This window comes from Lissotriton vulgaris, unplaced genomic scaffold (genome assembly GCF_964263255.1).
Source record: "Lissotriton vulgaris unplaced genomic scaffold, aLisVul1.2 SCAFFOLD_1028, whole genome shotgun sequence".
NCBI lineage: Eukaryota > Metazoa > Chordata > Amphibia > Caudata > Salamandridae > Lissotriton > Lissotriton vulgaris.
Genome location: NW_028245109.1, coordinates 715,304 through 736,915, shown reverse-complemented (window position 1 = coordinate 736,915; position 21,612 = coordinate 715,304). Strand labels below are relative to the sequence as shown.

Sequence of the window (21,612 nt, the reverse complement as noted above, 5' to 3'; positions counted from 1 at the left end):
AGTGATACTGAATTTAGATTGTAATCCTAGCACCAGATGAGGGCCTAGCATCTGCTCACGCAGGGGTGACAGCTACAATTTCATTAGTGCAGCAACACTATTGGTACCCGGGTCTATACAAACAACGACCAAGACCAAGGACTTTGCCCTTACATGCAACATCTGCCAGCAGATTAAGGTTTCCACCGTAGCATGTCCCCCACACAGACCTCTTAGTAATCTCACACAAGCCTCTCGCTTGTATTTATCTGGATCAATGCGGTCCTTTCCAATCTTTTGGGGCTTACACATTCATTTTGGTAGCAGTGGATTCCTGCCCTCGATTCCTATGGGTTAGGCCACAGTGATCGACTGATGCCCGAATGGTTATAAAAGATATGCAATGCTTTATCGTGACATACGCAGCAGCCACATTCCATTCGGACCAGGGTCCAGCGTTTGCCTCTAGGGCTTACTGAGACATCATGGGAAAACAGGATGTGATTGTGCGGTATTCCTCCCCCTACCATCCCACGGGAAACATGGTAATGAAAATGAAGAACTGGGACCTAAAGCAGTCTTTAAAAGCGAGGATATAAGGTTCATGTCACAGTTGGGTTCCTTACTTGTACGGTGTCCAGAGCGCACTAAATCAGCCTAGAAAATTCCAGGGTGGTCGAACTCCCTACAAGATCATATTTGGGGTTAAGATTTGGGTTCCAGCCCTTGATAGTCCTAGTACAGTGGCGGCTGAAACATGATTTGACATCAATTAATGTTTGGCTGTTTTACAAGAGCTGAGCTGCTTTGGGGCAACTCAGAGTAACATACAGCTGAAACAACGCCATTGAAGTGAAGGAATCACCATCAACTCCTGGTTGGATTGCTAGGATCGTTGTTCTGGCCCAACAGAAGATTGTGGACAAGAAGAAATTTGAGCCAGCCTACAGAGCACCTGTACCTGTCATTGCCGTTGAAGGTACGAGAACTGTACTTCTACTGCCCCTTACTGGTTACAAAAACAAGGGATGTGGGTCAATAGATCTCATCAAACCACATTATGTGGCCGGTTCTACACAGTAGGCTAAGAGGACTCCTGGGTAGTTACCTGCCTCCTCTCACTACCCTAAAGGAAGTCTCTATGGAAGCTTTGATCAGCGATGAACCACCTTCTCCACCGCAGGGGACAGCTAACACATAAGTATCATATATTTCAGTTATATCAACAAACTCGTTACAAACATCATGCACAGAATCACAGATTTCAATTCGGCGAACAGACAAAGATGGTGTCTTCCACAAAGTACCATCACTGGAGACAACTCCCAGTTCCACACGGCTTCCAGAGCTGTTCAAAACCAATCGAAAAGACTCTGGCTACTTCATCGACTTTCTCTTCGGATTTATCTGACCCACCACCACTACCGCTCGAGGTAGACTGCGTGGATTCTATGTTTGGCTGAAAAAGACACTTTATCTCTCCTTGGATATACATTTGGATTACAATTCTGTTACTTTTCCTCTTTATTTGGACTGGTTTTGTGAGTCTTTCTTGATTCTGAACGGACACTATCTCCCAGAACACTGCTTGTGAACCGATGAACTTAGTTTTAACACCCCATTTTTCATTACACAACGTGATAATAGACCTTTCCCAGGTATACCATTCTGCTGATCCTAATTGAATGGTTTGGGAAAAGGTATTCAATTATACATTTGGACCTACAGAATTAATTCAAATTCCATATGTATTCAAAATGTCTTTGCAGGATATCACTGCTAGTACTATTTCTGACGATTGGGACAATGATAAAGTGCATGAAATGCTAGATCTGCAGCATTCAACTGTTTTTTAACAATGATGAAATATATGATGTCACGGCTAATCATGATGAAATGTTCTGTTGTCACCATTATGGTCACCATTTCATGCATAAAGCGAGAACTCCACGTGCAGTATTTAATTACAACCAATGGGAACACTGCCCTACACCAGCACGGGCTAGCTCAAAAGTATTTACACAGAAGTTTGCATATTTCTCAGATCACAATTCAGCAGACCCAGAGTCTTATTATAAGCTCACTACCTCACAGGCTAAGAAAACTATGCTCACTGACACCAAGTCGATTTATTCTGCATCTTTCATTTTACAGCTGTCTGTACAAGGGTTTGACTTTTGGAAAAGCAATGTTGATTTGAGGTCCATTTTGGGAACTAAAGATTGACAGGTTCACGAATATAAGTCTTTCTTTAGGGCATGCCTTTTACCATAACAAATGGTTTTCCCGAACAAACTTGTGCAACAAACATCCTGTATTGGTCTGGCCAAGATAAAACATTTAAATGCACCAAACATTCCGACATTTGCATGGTTTTCAAACTGGCAACAATTCAGAAATGACACAGAGAAAACAGACACCATGCTTCGCAATGGCTTATTAAATTCTTCAGATACCAATAAAGACAGATAGTTAGTGTGGTCTTTAGATCCTAAGAGATATCGGGCATGTTTTCTTGAGAACACCAAAGGGTTTAAGTTCAATAAGCCTGGCCCACGTTACGTGCAGACACACTTGGGGGTGGTAACAACTCAGTGTCAGGAAGCTGTGCCTTGAATGATTTCTAGAATCCACACGGTCTCAGGTTAAATAACATGTGTCCCTTCTTTCGGATGATATGGGATTACAGGACTTTTTACTAGATACTCGATCACGTCAAAAGCACTTTCTGTGGAAGATTTCACAGCTGGAAGCTGCTAAGAGCCTGCGCGTAATTGAAAGGGCAAATTTAGAAAGGGCTCTGGCAGTAGCAGATAATGGTATGACTACTATATCCACCAGGATTTACTCACTGGGTAACATTGTGTCATCTGCAATCAACATCATACAGGGTGACATGTCTTCTTTACAACATGGGCAGTCGCAGCTTATGGCTATTATGTTACCGAGTTGGACCCTACAGACACTTTGTTCTGGTCACATTCCATGTAAACACCTTAATGACACTAGCCTGTTTCTACCATACCATCTCAAGAAACAAGAGATCATCATGGCAAAGAAGAATGCCACATATACCATGTTACATATAGAGAAGTTAGGAAAACAACCATTCACTGTTGCAGAAATACCTTCCATGGATTGAATAATCCACAGGTTTATTACTCTTCATATTTCGACATTTCACTTCCAATACTGCTAACACCATCATCAGAGGGCAGATCTGAGGCACTAGGAGAGGGGTATGTATACGAGTCATGGATCTTATCTTTCAAATTCCAATGTAGGAATGGAGAGACTGAGGGTTTTCTTAGTGTGACTGACTGCAAGAGTACCTTGTTACATTCCTTAGTTTGCAGATGAGTTTTGCTTCATGGTGCATGTAATGCGCCTAAGGCAAACTTGTCCTGTTATATGAAGGGTTCTCAGACTGCTGTGATCCATCTGGCTTTCAAATTATTATCTAATGGGAGTTACTTGATGATGAATGATCAAGGCCGCTGTGGGAGGAGACCGGGCATTGCTTACCTGGTAACAGCCAGCAGTTGTGATCTGTTGCACAAATTACTGTTTCCACCTGCCTGCACAGAAAGGGATGAAACGCTTTGGCCTTAAATAAAGACTACAAATGTGCACTTTGATGCTTTCAGCAGATAGAAAGCCTTATTGTTCCAGAAGGACATGGCCTTAACATCTGCAAGGGAGACGTTTGATATCCAAGTTGCGAGATCCTATGCTGAAATACAGTCGCTACACCGCACCGAATTTCTAGCACAATTATAGGGCAGCATATCCAATGTGTGGAGTCTGTCTCTACAGTTCTGATGGTTATGTTGTCCAACACACTCACAGTTTTACTTGGGAAAGTATAAGCCGTACAACAGCTTTGTCATCCTCAAAAATATACTTTGCCTCACGATCCCTTGGGTGGGTGCTTGAGATCGCTTTGGTCTGGTATATTGCGGCCTGATTTCCAGCTCGCTATCAAATGTTATAGCTATCAACCTTAGTTAAACATCCCTGGTAAGTTCTGCAAACCTCTTTCACACATGACTGAAGATGAATGCTGCAGTATTTAACATCTCCTTAGAACACACCTCTCCATCCTTCAGAAGTCGTGAAAAAAGTCCATTGTGTACCAGTAATGCGTTTGACCAATCACCACAGCATAACTTACAATGCATGGGAATGCCTTGCTAGGGAACAGGAAGGATTTTCTGATCCATGTACGAGGTTCGCTAATACATTCAAATACATTCCTACTGCATTTATCTTTCTGCATTCTCTGTCTGGTGATGACCTCGGAAAAACATCATCCTACATGGTTACAGAAGGAGGTTGGGTCATTAGATTTTTAAAAGAAGGATGCAAGAACAGTGGGTCTCAGGGTGGGCGCATACGTCTTTTCATGACCTACCTGTGAAGCGCTGGAGTTGAGATTTAAACTTCTCCATGTGCTGCGATAGAAAAATACATCAAATGGTATAAAGGAAGTTCTGAAGACCAATCAACAAGTTATGCAATTTAAGTAAAGCATTTCTTGTTGAACTCTATGGTCAACAGGGGTAGTGTTAAGACATACTGAGCCTTTAAGATTACTGAGACAAAAGCAAGGTCTTTCAATTGTGATCCTGTAAGTGCCAAGACCTTGCCTTCTGCAGGATAGAGGTATCCAACCCAATGGCATTCTCCTGGTTTATCTGCATTGTAGAATATTGCTGGTGTTACTTTCTTTGTCTTCATCCCTGCATGTACGACTAAGAAAATCAAAGCCACAACTAATAAAATCAAAGCCACAAGGACTCTTGTTTTCTTTGTTGTATTATCCTTATTTGCCTATTCTGTTGGGTTGGTGTCACCATTGCAGATGGATCAAGTTTTGGTATCCTGAGCCAGGGAAGGAACAGGCATCATGATTCTTTTTATTTTGATTTTAGACAATAAAATGTTTCAAGGGAATACCAGAATAAGTCGTCTCAATTTTGGCGAGTTTAAAAAATCGAATGGTTATACTAATATCTGGTTTGTCAGAAAGATGGAAGGTTACTTTTGGTTTCAGCCCTTCCAAATAGGCAATGGGATCAGAAGATGGACAAATCCAGAAGCATTTGGTAGTAGTGTCTATAGTGCTCATAATCAGTTTATTTTTTTGTGGAAAGGTAAAGATCATTCTCTATTGTATTTATGTTCTTGGTGGTGGGAGGGAGCTTTGTCCATGGGTGCTGGAAGCATCTAGTGGGATACAATCTACCTCTAAAAAGGTAATCTGTACCTGGAATCCTACTGAAAAAGCTATGGAAGACCTCCACCCGCCTGTTGGTCTCTGGTAATATCAAGGTTCTATTGGAACAAGAGGTAGAATTGTTTTTCACTCCCCACCCACTACTAAGGCCAAATGTGGGTCAGCCACTAGTATCTGCACTTTGCAACAGGAGTATGGTCTGGAGTCAAACGTTTTAGAAGGAGGCATGCTCCAGCGCTGCGTGAAATAACACTTGAAGGAAATATTCTGCAAGTATTGGTGAGAAAAAAACAATGGAAAATGCCAGCGCCTCGATTCTGCGCTGTATGGGAAAAAGTAATCTGTCACTAGCACAGTATGTGACCTTATGGACCTGCGATGTCACTTCGAAGTGTGACAATAGCAGATCTGCAGTGGGCATTCAGGTGGTATCTAGCCACAGTTGGGAGGTATTGCGGGGATAAAAAATAAAATAAAGTTCCAGTCCGAGGCCTCGGAAAACTCCAAAGATAAGGACACTGTAGGATGTAGTTTCCATTTGAATATTCTTTTTACAGGGAAACTGTCCCACCAGGATAACATTAGCAACTAAGGATGGACGATTTAATAATTTTGTATGTTAATCTTTAATCAGTAGCAAAAAATGCTTTAACTTTTAAGGTTTATAAAGCTTATGATGGGTCTCACGATAATAGTGAAAATGTTAACACCGGACTTTGAAAAGACATTTCAAATTGTTTATTTCAGAATTATATTTGAAATTGTGTTTCAAATCTATTATTTCTCTTTTTTTATAATGAATTTCTAATAAAAAACGAAGCACCCACTATGGATGTGGTAGTGTCCCACCAGTTTTTTTTCTCTTTCTTTCCTTTTGAAGCATAACATATTTTTGATATGTAGCGAATGTATATGGCTATGTTTTGTATAGTGGTTGAATGATTGATGAACGTTAAATGATTGAGGAGTCAAACACCAAATACACAAGCATAAGCAATTACCAATGTGCCCAAGTTGGCATTATGAATGTATGCCTGTAATACACACAATCTGGCACAGGGTGGCGAGATTACTCCATGCAATTGAAATTGTAGGTACTACTTGAATAACGAGATAACCATAATGTAAAGTCAACAGAGCTATGCGTAACCCTCTGTGGTATGCCTTGCTGATCTGTATGCATGATGGGTTATTGCTCGGCAACACACAGTAACAGCTAAAACGACAATTTCTATCCATACCAGTAGCTTCAAGTTTCTTTTGTATTCGGCGAAGAAACAAAAACATACAAGGAAAGGTTACGCTATTGATGGACTATAATCTCAAATATATGTTATATTCAAAAGTCCTGTCAGACATCAAGCATTTATATACATTAGAAATGGAATACAAGAAAAACAAAGATCATCGACTCATTTTTTCCAAATGTTATCTGTTAAAATAAAGTAAAAAACATTTCAACAATACAATTTTTGCAAATCACTTGTTTGGTATTCAATAGCCGGCTTTGATAACAGTTTTCCAGGGCCAAGGGCTTCTTGTCCAACAATCTTAAGGTGAACAAACTTTATTTTAAAAGTATTGTCTTCATGGGGGCTGCGGATAAGTCCAAATATCTGTTCAAAAATACCCAAGCACAAAGTGTCTCTGTGAACTGTCCCCGCTACTGCAACCACTACTAAACCGTGTGGTGAATTTACACACTTTATACCACCACCGTCCATATTTGGGCAAAGTAAGAGATTCTCCTCACGCACTAGTGCTAGTAAACGAAGGCTCGTCATTGCTGAGCCCTGATACTCTTCCATGTTCTGCTCAGACGTGCAATACGAAAACTTTAACACGGCATCCTCCCAGAAGTGCTGTGGGCCCCACTCTCCTTTCGCTTGTCCAGACAAAGGATTTTGAGAGTTCAGAAGATGATAAAACCAATCACTGAATTGTAGCCCAAGCAAATGGATGTCACCAGGTTTATAGTCCTCATTCCGATTTTCACATGCCTGTCAATAAAAAGAATGCAGCACATAAATAAACCTTGAGATATTACTAACTATATAAAATACATTTTTTTAAATCTCAATCAAAAGAGTAAAGGTCTGAGGAAGACAAAAAGCAATGCTTGGATACAAAATAATAAACAGCCAATCGTCTTGGATAGTGTTGGAGGACAGAACTTTAGATTAACAAAAGGTTGCACTGCTACTTAAAAACCTTCTTTAATAAAACCAGTATCTTTGACTTCTAGATTAACTTGCTTCGATTCATCCCGTAGCTTGGGCAATACAGTAAGTAACCATTTTGATGAATTTCCAAAACGAAGAAACTCAGGCTTATAAAACATAATTTTAGAGATAAGTTAAAATGAGGATACCTTTCCAACGAAAATATGATGTTTCCACGGATAAGGTATACGTATATTTTAAATAACAGCATGATAAAGAGGTAGAAAAAAGGAAAAGGGGTGGAAGTGAGGTGAGGGCGGGTAAAGAAGCAGGAGCACAGCAAGAGCGGAATTGAGGGATTTATTAAAAAGGAAGTTAAGCTAGAGGGGAAGTAAGTAGTTTGAAAAATAAGAAAATCGGGATTGGAAGAGAGGGGTCGTAAAAAGGGAGTAAAGGAGCAGGAGAAGTAGGGGGTTTGAAAAAAGAAGTTACATGGGAGCAAGGCCTGTGTAAAAAAGGTCGAAAATTGGAAGGAGTAAGGGGTTTGTAAAAAAAAAAAAAAAAAGGGGGGGGGGAAATTAACAAGGGGCATGAAGGCAGAGAAGAGGGTAAAAAAGGGGTGTGAGAGCACTTACGAAAGGGGGGGAAATAGTTAAAGTACCTTTAGAAGGCACAAAGTGAAAATCGAACACGAAGGATCAAAGGTTTCTTCAAAAATGGCTTTCAGCAGGTTGTGTTAGCCAACACGGTGAAAGCAATTATAAATGAAAAGTTTGGAAAACATGACTTGACAAAAAAACAATCAGAACCATTTTATTCAAGTTTGATTTTATTCAAAATAATATGCAGCCAGGCAAAACTGCAAATAGGTTGCAGAGAACACATCTCTTACCTCTTTCGCACTGCAACGGCTCCCTCTGTGTCAGTAAATTTAACTTAAGTCTCTGGAATGCACTGAAAAGTCTACAGTCTTGGCCCACCATTGCTGTACTCAAAATTCCATCCCTTCACCCTAGCTCGGCAACACAGATTCCCAAATCCATTGCTGCTTCAAAGCATAAAGGTGCAGAGCTGGACAGAGGACCAAGGACTAGTTACCAACCAGTGCATGGGTGGCTGGTGCTGAACTTCTACAATGATCAAAAGCCCTCCTGTCTTTTGGAAGCCACCTACTCTCTGAAGATTAAACAGAAAGTGTTGTTGAGGATGGAAGAGATCCTCCCCACACTGGACCTTTTACCAAAACGGCAGGAAAAAGATCAACACGGGGATATGGAATTTCATCTGTGCTATCAGTAAAAGGAATTGCTGCCCCATATCCTATGCATATGCCCTGGTCTAGACCACACGGGGAAGACCCTGCTAAGGAAGGAGTTTAAGACAATGGGGACCAGGCCGTGCAGATCGGTAGTAATAGAATTGCTCGATCCACAGAACAATAAACTAAACAGTCGACTGGTGCAACTCCTGGATATCTTTAAAGACCTTGTTCAAGAGAATACTATTGCCCAGTCAGGGGACAAGGCTGCTAGGTAAGTTAGGCCACTTGAAGCGCTCTTACAAATGATGGGCTGCAAGCACAATCTAGCCCCTTTACTGTTTTAGGGGCACCTATTAAAATCTTAAAAGGTAATTGTTTTTTTTAGGGTTTTATATACCAGAATCATGGCTACTCAGGTCCCGCAGGGAAAGGAACCACTGTATTAATGAGGAGGAGTTAGCTGAATGGTTTTGAGGCAATTTTAATAAACAGGCAAGTTACCCTGCCAAACCTAAACTGGGTTGCTGTGGAGGGGGTAGCTTCACTCCAAGAAGCTTTTAATTTCCACCTTGCTACTGGAGCACGACTTGCACTTTAGTCACTGTATAAGCACTTTGGCACTTTATGCGCGTATTTGAGCAGCCAGCCCACAGATGATAATGCTTATGGTTTGCACCCAGCTCTTTATGGCCCGCTAGGATGTTTTAGCCCCCACTGTGCTGTAAGAGCTCCAGTTTACCTTAAAAAAAATAAAAAATCCTATCAAGCTTCTTGGTATCTTCATGGGTTCACTTGACTGGGTAGTCCAATCAATACATCACAAACATAGAATCCACTTGGCACCTTATGCGGCTTTGGGCCTTAAGGGTCAGCCGATAGTTAGCCTAGTGCAAGGCGGCCCTTTTTTGTCTTTTACAAGTAATAGGTTGCCGGGACCACAACAACAGAGGCATCACGGCTAAGGAGAGTTGGTTTTATCCTAAATATTATTTATGTGCGTTTATAATTAATTTTAAAGGCTGCATGTTCATGTATCTTAAGCAAAGTTTATGATTTTAATTGACTAATACACTAAATGCCATTGACTGATATTCCTGCTTCAAGTAATAGGAATCAAGAATCTGTGATCGTGTGAACAATACTTTTTGGTTTAAGCTGCTACATTAGCAGTAGATTATCCTCCTTTTAATCAGTCACTGACCCCTGTAACAGCTTACCTGCTCACCAGGGTGCAATGTCGTGGTTTAGTCCCTTAGTACCAGGAAGCCACTAGTGCAGACAGTCAAGTTATACAAGCCCTGAATAATGGATAGAAAAGGTTACTTACCAATAGCAGCAGTTCACAAGCAAGGGGTATCCTTCACGGATTCATATTCTATACGGAAAAACTAAAGTTGTTGCTCAACACTTCTTCATTTTAGCAATCCAACCACTGTACACATGGCATTGCATACACACATACTAAAATCATAACAGGAATACTTGTAGAGTGCACATTCAGCTAGGAGTAGTCTCTTGGCACTACAGGCAGATAACAAATGTTCATAGTCACCCAACTCAATTGTACTCATTTAATCGACCTCAGAAGGACGAAGAGCTGAGCGGACCACCTAAATTTGAACTTGTGACCAGGAGGTCAAACAGACCTGGCAGGTACATTAATAAAGTGTGCACTTCTGAACCACGTGAAGAGACAAAGAGAAACAGACCGAATGTCATTTGTTCAATGGTTATTCAATGCTTCGCTGCTTCCTTATGAAAACACGTGCACATTGGAAGTCTCTTCTAATTTAGGCTAAATGGGACTTTATTACTAGTCTCATCAAATCATCGTTGGAACCCTTCTTAAAACCTGGTTGCAACTGTAATCACTTTCCATCAACCTTTAAGAACGTCATCAACAATTACACCATCAGAGTTACTAAGGAATAATTTAGCTAACTTCTTTTCAACTAAGATCATCTCCATCAACAAGAATAAATGTAACAAAAACTGAAATGATAACAGTTGCACTACTGGAGATTACCCTACCTCCCACCACATTGACTCTCTTTCTGTGACGGTGGTGGATGAGGTCCAGCAGACGTTTCCATCTTACTAATCACCGTATGATCCTTGCCCACTACCAATTCTACAGGGCCTGTAGTCAGTATCTTGAACAAGGTATGGTAGATCATGATTTGTTCTCGTTTTAGTTGTTGTCATTTATGTGGGCAAAGATGGCATTGGCCCAATAATTAAAATTAAAAAAAACAAAAACACAGAGGTTGGACCCATCTGGCATGAAGGATATTCATCCCTTCACATTGCTGCCAGTTGTAGCTAAATAGATGGAAATGGTTAGCCAATCACCTTGAATCACTGAATAATTTGGACAAAAGTTGGGAGGCTTGGATTCTGGTCACACGAGCGAATATGTGCTAGTAGTTGCCCTGGACGAGCTTAGGACATGGCAGATGAAGGAGAAACTGTTCATTTATAATTGCTTGCCTGCTACTGCTTACTGTGTGTGCTGTATTTGATAGATTTGACCTAATCATCTTTCTTGGCCTCTACAATGCTGTGGGACTTGCAGACTCTACGAGCAAGGGCTTCTTTAGTCTTAACTGGACACAGGCTGTGTATCTCCATCCCTTTTTTCACTAGAGAGGGGGGTGGGTCTCTGTGGAGTTCTGCTTACTCCCATTTAATCTGTATATTCAGACAATTACGTATTTTCCCTTTCACATTTTGTAATATGCATACAACACTCAATTTCGATTGAAATTTGATAAAGCTGAATGAACACAAACGTAATAAAAAGACGAGCTTACATTAAGGGTCAAGAGGGCTCACAGTGGTCAGCCGAATTATTATCATGCCAACCTATGGATCTCATTCACTGAAGACCTGTGCTTTGGACCACAGCTGCAGCAGGTGTGGTCGTCTTGCTTTCTACCCTGACTTCTTTCCTCTCAGGCAAATTCTCCTCTGTAGTGCTTTCCTTTGCCCTCTCTCAACAAGAATACTGTAATGAGATTTTATATATATATTTGTGCTCGTTATTGGGGACAGCTGTACTCTAATCAAGGAGGAGCCAGAGAGTTTTAAATAAGGGGAGAAACCCATGTCCGGTTTACATGGCATCTGACGAAGACCGTGATGTCGAAATGCATTATGCCTGTTTGATCAAAATAAAGCAAACCGAATCTTTCGCATCATCCCACTTGTGTCCTTTGGTTGCTTGAGCTGCGAGCGGCCGTTTGAATTGGAGATTTCAGCACGCATACCAGGAGCGTGTGAAAAGGATCCGTTTCCAAGTGTCCGAGGGAGTTCTGGTAAAAGTGAAAGTTACCCAAGGCATTGGAGATAACTCGGACCACCTCAGAAAACCTACCCAGTAAGAAGGTCATGTGCACGAATGGCAACCCGGAATTAACGGAGATAGACAGGCACTGCTCGATGTCTTTCGTGACCAAAATGGAAGAAGTTTCGGATGAGGTGAAAAGTCTCTGGGTTGATGTGCGAAATGTTAATAAGATATAATAGAAGGGGGTTCCCCAAATGGGATTTTTGATTCTTGGCAGGAAAATAGGGGAAAATTGACAACAAAATAGAAAACAAAACCCTGCCAAAGTATATATCAAGGGTCCCACTAGGGATCCACATGTTTGTAGATGGGGTGACTTCAAAGACACATCGGAGCCAAAAACTTTACTGGTATTTTAAGAACATGATTCTTTTATTATTATTTTTTATATATGTTTTTTTGACGCAATAATAAATGTTTATAGGGCATATTTCATATATATACATTTACATTTTCATATGTGGTAACACACAAGAACAGCAAGTGACTGTATAAACAATTTAAAAGCTTTCCTAAGCATGTTCCTCAAACTCCCAAACACACAGAAACAACTCACACACAATCTGGGGTTCCCTTATTCAATCAATCTCTCATTCATTCATACAGTGACATATTGAGGAGGGCACCCATGGCTACCATAGAGTAGAATACAGGTTACTTGCACAGGGGTGCGATTTATGGACGTACAGAGGATGATAGTATATTCCTCAGGGAATATATAGCTGCAGTCCAAGTTGTTTACGCCAACGCGCGTTTCGGTGTTAAGGGCCACAGTAGGCCACACCTTCCTCAGGGCAAGGGTGTGTAAGGACGGGGAGGGGGAACAAGCACGTATGTATGTATAGGTGAGATGGCGTCCACACTTTTCTGGATTGTTGAGGGGTCCGGTAGATCAGTCCGGGGGTGAGTTCAAAAAACTCGGCGGGGATAGCGAATTTCTATATCACCATCTCAGATTATGGTGCTGAATCCGTCCTGTTGCATGGATGTAAGGATCGGCGTGAAGAGGCTCAAAGGGCGTGAAGCAGTGGGAGGTTCCCGTTTCCGTAGGATGGGCTCTCTTTTCCAATTAGGTATAACGATGGTTACAAACCAGCTCTAAATTGTATAAAAGTTTCACAATTGGATAACCGTGCATTTCATGGATTTAGGGTTCTATTTCAACAATCAAAAAAAACAGTTAGTGGAGGGGGAGAAGAGATTAAACTCGGGTCCTGAACAGACATAATGTTGTCGTAGAAGCGAGAAAAGCAGCCCATAGTTCACTGCCTCTAGTTTGGTGGTATGGGACGAACGAGGGATTTTAGCCATATTAAAATACACTCATAATGAATCGGTCTCCCTATTCTATGATCATATATCTATCTGATCGCATGGTGGGGGTGGGTCTCCTTTAGCTTAGAATCATTTTTAAGGGCTCACCTGTCGGTCAATTCAAGATTACTGGGGACAGCTGGGCCAGGCGGATACCCTAGTCGGTCCAACGGATATGCTGATGACCGTTTCAGGCAGGCTCGATGGGTGTGTACGCGCAAACACTCGAAAGGGCAGATCTAGCGATATCCATCTTCGTGTGTTCTCCCAGTGTCCCGTAGGACACCGTTAATGTTAATAAACACAGCATCGGATTATCGGGAATACATTACCCACCTCTACAAGGCACGAAATCAGCTGTTCAAAGGCCCCAGCGACAGTGAGTACCTATCCAGAGACTTCTTGGAATTGTAGTCAAAAGACTTTAGTAGCAGACTACAAATGAAATTTGTGCTCGTTATTGGGGACAGCTGTACTCTAATCAAGGAGGAGCCAGAGAGTTTTAAATAAGGGGAGAAATCCATGTCCGGTTTACATGGCATCTGACGAAGACTGTGATGTCGAAATGCATTATGCCTGTTTGATCAAAATAAAGCAAACCGAATCTTCCGCATCATCCCACTTGTGTCCTTTGATTGCTTGCGCTGCGAGCGGCCGTTTGAATTGGATATATATCGGACGGATAGTGCTTTGATTTAATTTGTGCCCACTTGGGCAATATCCACTATGTTTGCGCCTCTGTACGAGGTGAATCATGGACTATGAAATTGCCTTTTGACTATATGGTACTGCTGGTTTGAATGTGCCTCGCTTTGTGCCCACCCGTTGCAAACTCCTCCAATTTTTGGGCACTCAATGGACTTACGACACGTAAACTTGCCCACTTGGGTGTTTATGCACATCAATTGTAGAGCACTTATTGTACAGCATTTGTCCCCCTGTCTCATTTTGCGCAACAGTGCAATTGATACACATGCAACAGCGTGACTTTTGACTTTGAATTCCAAGTGGCTCACTTGAGTATTGCTGTATATTACTTTAATTACCGCGTTATTTCATATGCATTCATTTGGTATGTTTTGAAAATGTTCTGTCAATGCACTTTATTTGTTTACATATGACTCGAACTTAGCCCGCAGGTAGACCACTAAGTCTGTTTTCCATTATGTTGGTATGATGTCAATACCACGTGACTGTATATATTACTCACTTTGAAGTTGGTTCTTTCTCATGACAAAGCAGGTTTAGCCTGCGAAACGCGTCGAGAGAGCCGTTGAAAATAAACAAGTTTTTGCATTTCAAAGTGGCCCGGATTCCTTTTCTTCACTGGGAAAGTGTTTGGTTGGATAGATTGGGATTCGCTATCCCATCCGAGGCCCGCCTCTGACTGTGGCAGGGATCTAAAGCGACTTGTGTGGTTTGATGATATATATATATACATACATACATACACATACATATACCATCCGATTGACGAAAATAAGCCCGCGCCTCTTCTGATGGCGGGCCTCGACGGGGTTTCGCCTTACCCCCGAAAATCCAATAAGAACGTTGTCTCAATAAGTTTAAAAGACAAGTCGAGGCCCAAACTGCATTCAAAGTGAAATTTATTCGGCGATCACACCCAACGCGTTTTAGCAGCCGTAGCCTCTTGTACACGAGTCGAACAAGCGGCTGTGAAACGCGTTGGGTGTGATCGCCGAATAAATTTCACTTTAAATGCAGTTTGGGCCTCGACTTGTTGTCTTTTAAACTTATTGAGACGACATTCTTGTTGGAGATATATATATATATATATATATATATATATATATATATATATATATATATAATGCTGCAACGAATTCCAGAGCAGCAACACTGAGGCAAGTCGTAGTTGTTTTCAAGCGTTCATCTTCATTTCTATTTCTTTCCCCAAATATTTTCCATTCCAAAGTGCTACATACATCAGGAGCAAACAAACAACCTACGCGTTTCGGCCAGAGGCTTTCGTCCGGGTCACATGATTGATAGTGCTAGGTGGTTATAAAGAGGTTGGAAGAACTGGCCCCATTTATAAAAAGTGTATCCAATGTTTAAAACAGATTTATAGGAACAACATTTTTTCGTGTTATTCAACCATTCAAAATAAGCACTATATTGCATGAATCAGATTTATGGGGGGAAGGGGGGGGGGGGGGGGGGGAATTCGGTACAATCCTGTTGAAAGTCAGCTCGTGCTTAAAATTTAAGACACTGTCTTTTTTTACAAACATTTCAACAGATTGATATTAGGGAAACAGTTCAAAGATGGTAAGGTACCTTAAGTAGAAGTTGCCGCCATGATAAAATGTGAACATGACATGCCAGAGTGCATCACTGCCAAGATTCAAAATCCTTTGCACTAGGCAGTGATGTTGGTGTGCGGACAGCATAGGTGGATCATAATTCAGCTACCTGTGGGTTTTGTACTCATTCCCACTTAAGCCAGTTGAAAGCCCTCTGCCTCACGAGTTTGACCAACTGGTCATGCCTTTCTTTGGAGCTGCATGATTCCCTATGCCCCTGCAAGAACAGTGAAGTAGAGCACACAATTGTTGCTTAAAACCTCCAATTTAAGCATGCCCACTGTGGGGATAGATACTTCATTCAGTTTACTGGCCATACAACTGTGCAAAATGCTTCCATTAGCACCAAGAAATGTATAGTCTTTCTTGAGGTAGTGTAATCAGCGGGCAAGTTGTCCTTTCTGTTTTCCTCGATTCACTGCACCAAGAATGCGCTCTGTCTGGATAAGCTAATAAGTGTACTAGTGAGTGCTAGGACAGAACTCCCAACAAAATCAAATTTTGACAATCAGTCCAAAACAGCAACACCGTCTTCCTAACAACACTTCCTCTCTTCATCAACAAGCAGAGCTCAAAACTCTTAATATAGAGTGAGGCACAGTCAAAGAATTAGAACTAACCGAGACATAATTTAAGCACCATCCCCATGTTTACAATCAAAGTAACTTGTAAAAATAAAATGTTGCGACCAAATGACCTAGAATAAATGAACCATCGGCGTTATAAAGATTATGAAAAAAGAAGGAATGCTAACGTGCCAAGGTATATACGTAAGAATATAAATGGTGGTCAGGATCTGCTCCAGAATGAATCTTGCTAATGGAGTCCCTGGTGAGAGATAGGGAGGTGGCTCTTCCGCGTAAAAATATTTTCTTAAAAGTCTTTACTTCAGAAGCCTCTATGACTAGTGCATACAGTTCCCGTAATGCTGACAACTTCACAGCCCATGTTAATCGGGTTTGAAGGCTCCTAGTCAAAATAATCGATTGGGAGTTGCTTGCATAAGAATGGTCTATGCTGGAAACTACGAATCAAGGGCCAGAGTGATAAATGTTATTTCGCACCTAAGCCTCATTTAGTAGATTGAACTTTTTATGGAAGCAATCGGTTTCCTTGGCACCAAGTTTGCTCGTAGAACTAAGTTTACACATACAAACAAGGTGTGGGTTGGAGACCCATTTGTGGCCACACAAAATGCAGTGAACAGCCACACTAAAGCTAACTTTATGAGCATTTGCAAATATTTTACTCATCATTTTGTACCATAGTAATATAGATACTACTACAACTGGACAAGTTAGTCCAGGTCAAAAAGAGAAGGAAAATTTCCATATTCAAGGGAGTGAACAGGAAGAGGAAATCACTTACCGTAGAGAACAGTTAAAGAACGTATGCAACTACAATTATTAGGAGAGCACTTGGACAAGTATACCAACAAAATTGTTTGAGTAAATTTCCACGCACCCCTTTAGAAGTCAGAAACCCATGCAAATTCAGTGCATGTCTAAATGGGTCTAATTTTTCTTCCTTAGAAGATTGGTAGGAGTTACTCTGTGACAACAAGTGAAGATACCAAGAAGGTCTCCCCAAGGAAATCTGGAACCTAACATCAACTCATCTACAGGAGTAATGGGTCATTCACTCATGGTCCACCTTTTCTGGATCAGGCAGGGAAAAGGTTTCTCTTATCAAGGTCACTGTCCTGTAATGCAGCAGTCAATGGCCGTGCCAGAAGCTACTGCCTATTCTTCCTAATGCTGGGGTCTCAACAAGAGATCAGATCCCGATTAGTAAAAAAAAAAATGGCAAGCAACCAAAGATATTCAATCCTGCAGAACTTTAGAAGAGGACATTCGGCTCTTATTCAATAAGGAGTGCTGAAAATATCCCCTCACTAGGAACAGTTTATCTTCCTTTAGGGTATTGTGGGCATCATTCACTTCCTTAGCCCAGAATGAAGACAGCGTCTACTGAACTCCCAGCCGTACTTTGGTGAGCGTTCCCATTTCACACACAAATACACTTATCCATACATACTCATTAAAGCCAGTGATACCAGACATGCTGATTGAGCAAACTGACTACTCCATATTCAACTGCAAGGAAGACATGTAGCCACACTCAAATCGCTCTTGCGGTCCACTCCTCTCCCCACACATCAAAACAACTGGTTAACATCAATTCACTGCAGTATTTGGCTTTCTACTGCACACAGTATTCCAACTTTGGTCACCTTGATCTAAACTTACCCCAAATGTTTATGGCTGGCACTGCTGGAAATAAACACCAACATATTACAAAGAGCTAGTGCTGTGCAAAGAAACATGAAAACAAATCTGTCCCCTTATACAGAGATGGATACGGTTTTAAATAGTTCTAGTTACAAAATAGTGCTGGGTGCCATACACCAAACAACTATGGACACCCCCTGCAGGGCACCAGACGTTCACGCAGCTCGAACGCAAACTTGAGCAGAACTCCATGACTAGACACTTACCAGTACAAGTACCATCACCTTTATGGTCCAGCAATCTTAGCCTGGAAAAGCTTCTACATGTTTCACACATCTATTCATAGAGCATTCCCATAATTAACTCATCAGCAAAGTGTATTGTGACCAAGGAACGTCTTCATAGAACATGGGTATGACACACATTGGGGTGCAGGAACCTCTTCATGGACTCCTTAAAGTTTCTGCATAAGCAGTACAAGCCTGGTCAAGGCTGCATCCGTCATCAACTACAATTTCAGGCTGACACCCAGCCTACACACCTAACATCCTTAACATCTCATTCTCTAACACCTCACTAACCATTATACACCATCTCCCAGTTAGTACACACACTAGGATGTGTAGACCCTATACAGATCCTATTCTTGCCAGTGCAGAAGGGCAGTGTTCCTTTACCTTTTGTTTGCTTGCTTCCAAGCCATCTACCTCATCCCTATCTCCCAGTCATGCTTACACTTTCATGAGTGGCAACCGTAATTAAAAGGTACTACCATACCACCAAGCAAGTCCATTTATCTTCATTCATGTGGCCACACGTAAAGTACAGGAATACCTTTAAGCTATCGACTGGCCGTACCTGTGTCACTGGCTTTGCAATGCTCTCCGCTGCTTTCCAGTGTTCCAATGTCCGCTGGATGAGTTGATATTTTTCAGACGAAGGTGGTACTATAACATTGTGCTTTGCCAGGTACTTGAAAATACAGTCCCGATTAACCTTTTTCCGCTTCAGAAGTTCTCCAGCACTCTCACTGTATGTTAGTATCACATTTAGTGCTTCTGTAATGACAACATAATTGAAGGGTAAGAACACAAGACCACTCTAACATCTAGAGAAAGAACATACACTTTATCACATTTCTAATAACTAAATGCAGGTAGAATGCTTGCAGCTGGATTCTCTGCCTAGCCGCCACCATTGTACGTTAAGGGCTGAAAAGAGCTTTACTTTAGTAGCTGGGCGAAGCTCCAGTTGCAAGAGATCCTTAACTTGCCAATCTGTCCGTCCGCCCACCACATTTGGCACCTGTGAACGAGGCACTGCACATGGATGGGAAAAGAGAATACTTTCTTCTGCCTGTGGCATGGAACAGCTAAGTGAGTTTCCCAATAACTGTACCCCATTTCTCGAGCTGTGCACTTACAGCAACATCAAGCACCTGAAGGCCTAAAATGGATCTAGTATTTGTAAGGCTTTCAGAATCTGTATACCAGTATCACCCAGCCTATGCGTGTCCTCCAAATGCAGATGAGGTATATTCCTGCCTTTTTACTGAATTACTCTAAATTACTATTATGATATGCTTAAATGCAAGGATTATCTCATCACAAACCACTCTTATGGAATATTTCTGCTATCGGAGCACATTTGGCCTCTGGTGTTTTTTTTTTTTTTAGAATGTTTTTAAATAAAAAATAACACACAAGCAATTCAGTAATGAACATGTGTGCATACATGCAAAATAGGCCCATAGTGTGCGTAATACCTTTTGCCACACCGCCATTTTAGCCATCTGCATGGAGTATGCTAGGATTTGTGCATTAACATGCCTACTTGTAAACTCAAAACTACAAAAAAACAACTTACTGTTAGTTAACAAGTTAGCACTGGCTACGCTTGCCACATGACGTAGTGTGTCACAAGCCTTTTGTCCACTGTATTTGCAGCAATGGGACTGCAGAGACAGTCCTGGCCTGGCATCTTTACTTGGGACGGAAAGAGTCCGATGATGGCCTTCAGCGGTTTCAAGAGCCTGATTTTAGCTTAACCAAATTACAGACTCGAAGCCTCACCCTGTGTGCTCAGCTGTTTTGTGCAGGGTGCATCCCGAATGACAACAGAGGATATGACAATAGACTCCTTCGACATCTACAGACAACAGACATACTAGCTCACCAATCTGGAGAGTAACCAGATCAGTGTGCACCCAAAGCCCACAATTTAAATTGCGTGAATACACCTTCACCCAAGACTTGGCACAAACAACTCTATGGCTTTCAGTCCTGCCGGAATTTGCATTAATCAAGTTAAAACTCTCGCAGGCATGGCCCGCTGAAATTTGAGAACAGCTTCATTTCTATCTACCCTGACTTCACTCCTCAAGTGCAGCGGCAAAGATCGGGATTCCTGGGAGTGAAACGTCGACTGAGGGACTTGGGACTTTAATATGCGATGCGGTTTCCAGCTCGCCTTCGCGTCGAGTATAGAGAACGTACTTTCTTTTTTGATCAACCGGACAGTGTCAGCGACTGGCTGGATTCATTGCCTAAGGAGGACACCGAGAGCGGGGGCCCCGGAGGCGCGGACGGAGGTGCATCGGCACAGGAATGACATTTGGGTCCTGAGGTCCGATTCTGGGTCGTAACTATTTGCAGAGTATTTTCTATAAGCTTTCACTGTTAGGCCCAGGAGTGGGGCGGGATGGGGTTGTCTCTCCCTTCCTCCTCAGGGGTTCTTTGTGTAGATTTTCTGAAGGGGCGACAGGCACACTGCAGTTTGGGGTGGCTTATAAGTCAGCAGGGGTGCAGGGTGTTGTAACGGGTTCTTGGTTGGGGGGTGGGGGGGGGGGGGTTTGGTCGATTTTTGTGTTCTATGTTTTGTTTCTCACATGGTACTTTTTCTTCTGCTTGTATCCTTGCTCTGAGGTTCTGGGAGGGGATGGTTTGGGGGTCTTACAGGGATGGGGAGGGCTGACATGAAAGTGCAGTCTTGGAACGTTAATGGTCTGGGAGACAGGATTAAGCGTGGTATTGTGCTTCAATTTATTAGACGCCATTCCCCTGATGTAGTTTTACTCCAGGAGACCCACTTGATAGGGAATGCTTGTAAAGCCCTAGATCGCCGAGGATACCGACTGGTGGCACACGCTGGTTTTACATCCGGTTCCCGGGGGGTTGGTATAATGGTGAAATCCTCCTTGCCCCTTGAGATAGATAAAGTCGCTCTCGACGATCGGGGTAGATATGCTGCTGCTTCGGGGAGATGGGAGGGGAGGCTGATTGTAATGGTTGCTGTTTATGTTCCTCCGGGACTCCAGGCTACCACTTATGCTGACCTTGGCAAGACTCTTCTAGGGCTTCCGGATGGTGTCCTTATAATGGGCGGGGACTTCAATTCGGTGGTTTCGGGCGAGTGACCGGCTACCCCCTAGGGTTCTGCCGTTGTCCCAGATGTGGCTGATTGAGACTTTTGGGTTAGTGGATGTCTGGCGGATGTTGCACCCCACACAAACTCAGTACACTTTTCATTCTGGTGCCCACGGCAGCCTCTCGAGGATTGATTATTTTCTGATGCTAACTGCTAACACTTCCTTGGTGCGTGAGGTCCGGCATCTCCCTAGGGGTATCTCTGACCATTCCCCCCTGCTACTGGAGGTTTCGGTGGGAGGCTCTTCTGGAGGTAGGGTCCCTCCTATTCATCCCTGGCACTTTAGGAATCCTCAGCTTCGCTCGGACCTGGTTAAGGCAATTG

General features: G+C 42.3%; 1 protein-coding gene across 1 annotated transcript in view; it reads right to left on the bottom strand.

Moving 5' to 3' along the window:
* Positions 1-6,516: 6,516 nt before the first annotated feature.
* CUNH3orf38 (chromosome unknown C3orf38 homolog) overlaps positions 6,517-21,612 on the bottom strand; it is a 53,539-nt gene continuing 38,443 nt past the window's right edge. Inside the window, exons 2-3 of the mRNA XM_086949004.1 lie at positions 18,721-18,920; positions 6,517-7,218 (exon numbers count right to left, since the gene is read on the bottom strand). Coding sequence (XP_086805130.1) covers positions 6,676-7,218; positions 18,721-18,920 — 743 coding nt within the window. The 3' untranslated portion in view covers positions 6,517-6,675. The remainder of the gene's footprint in view (positions 7,219-18,720; positions 18,921-21,612) is intronic.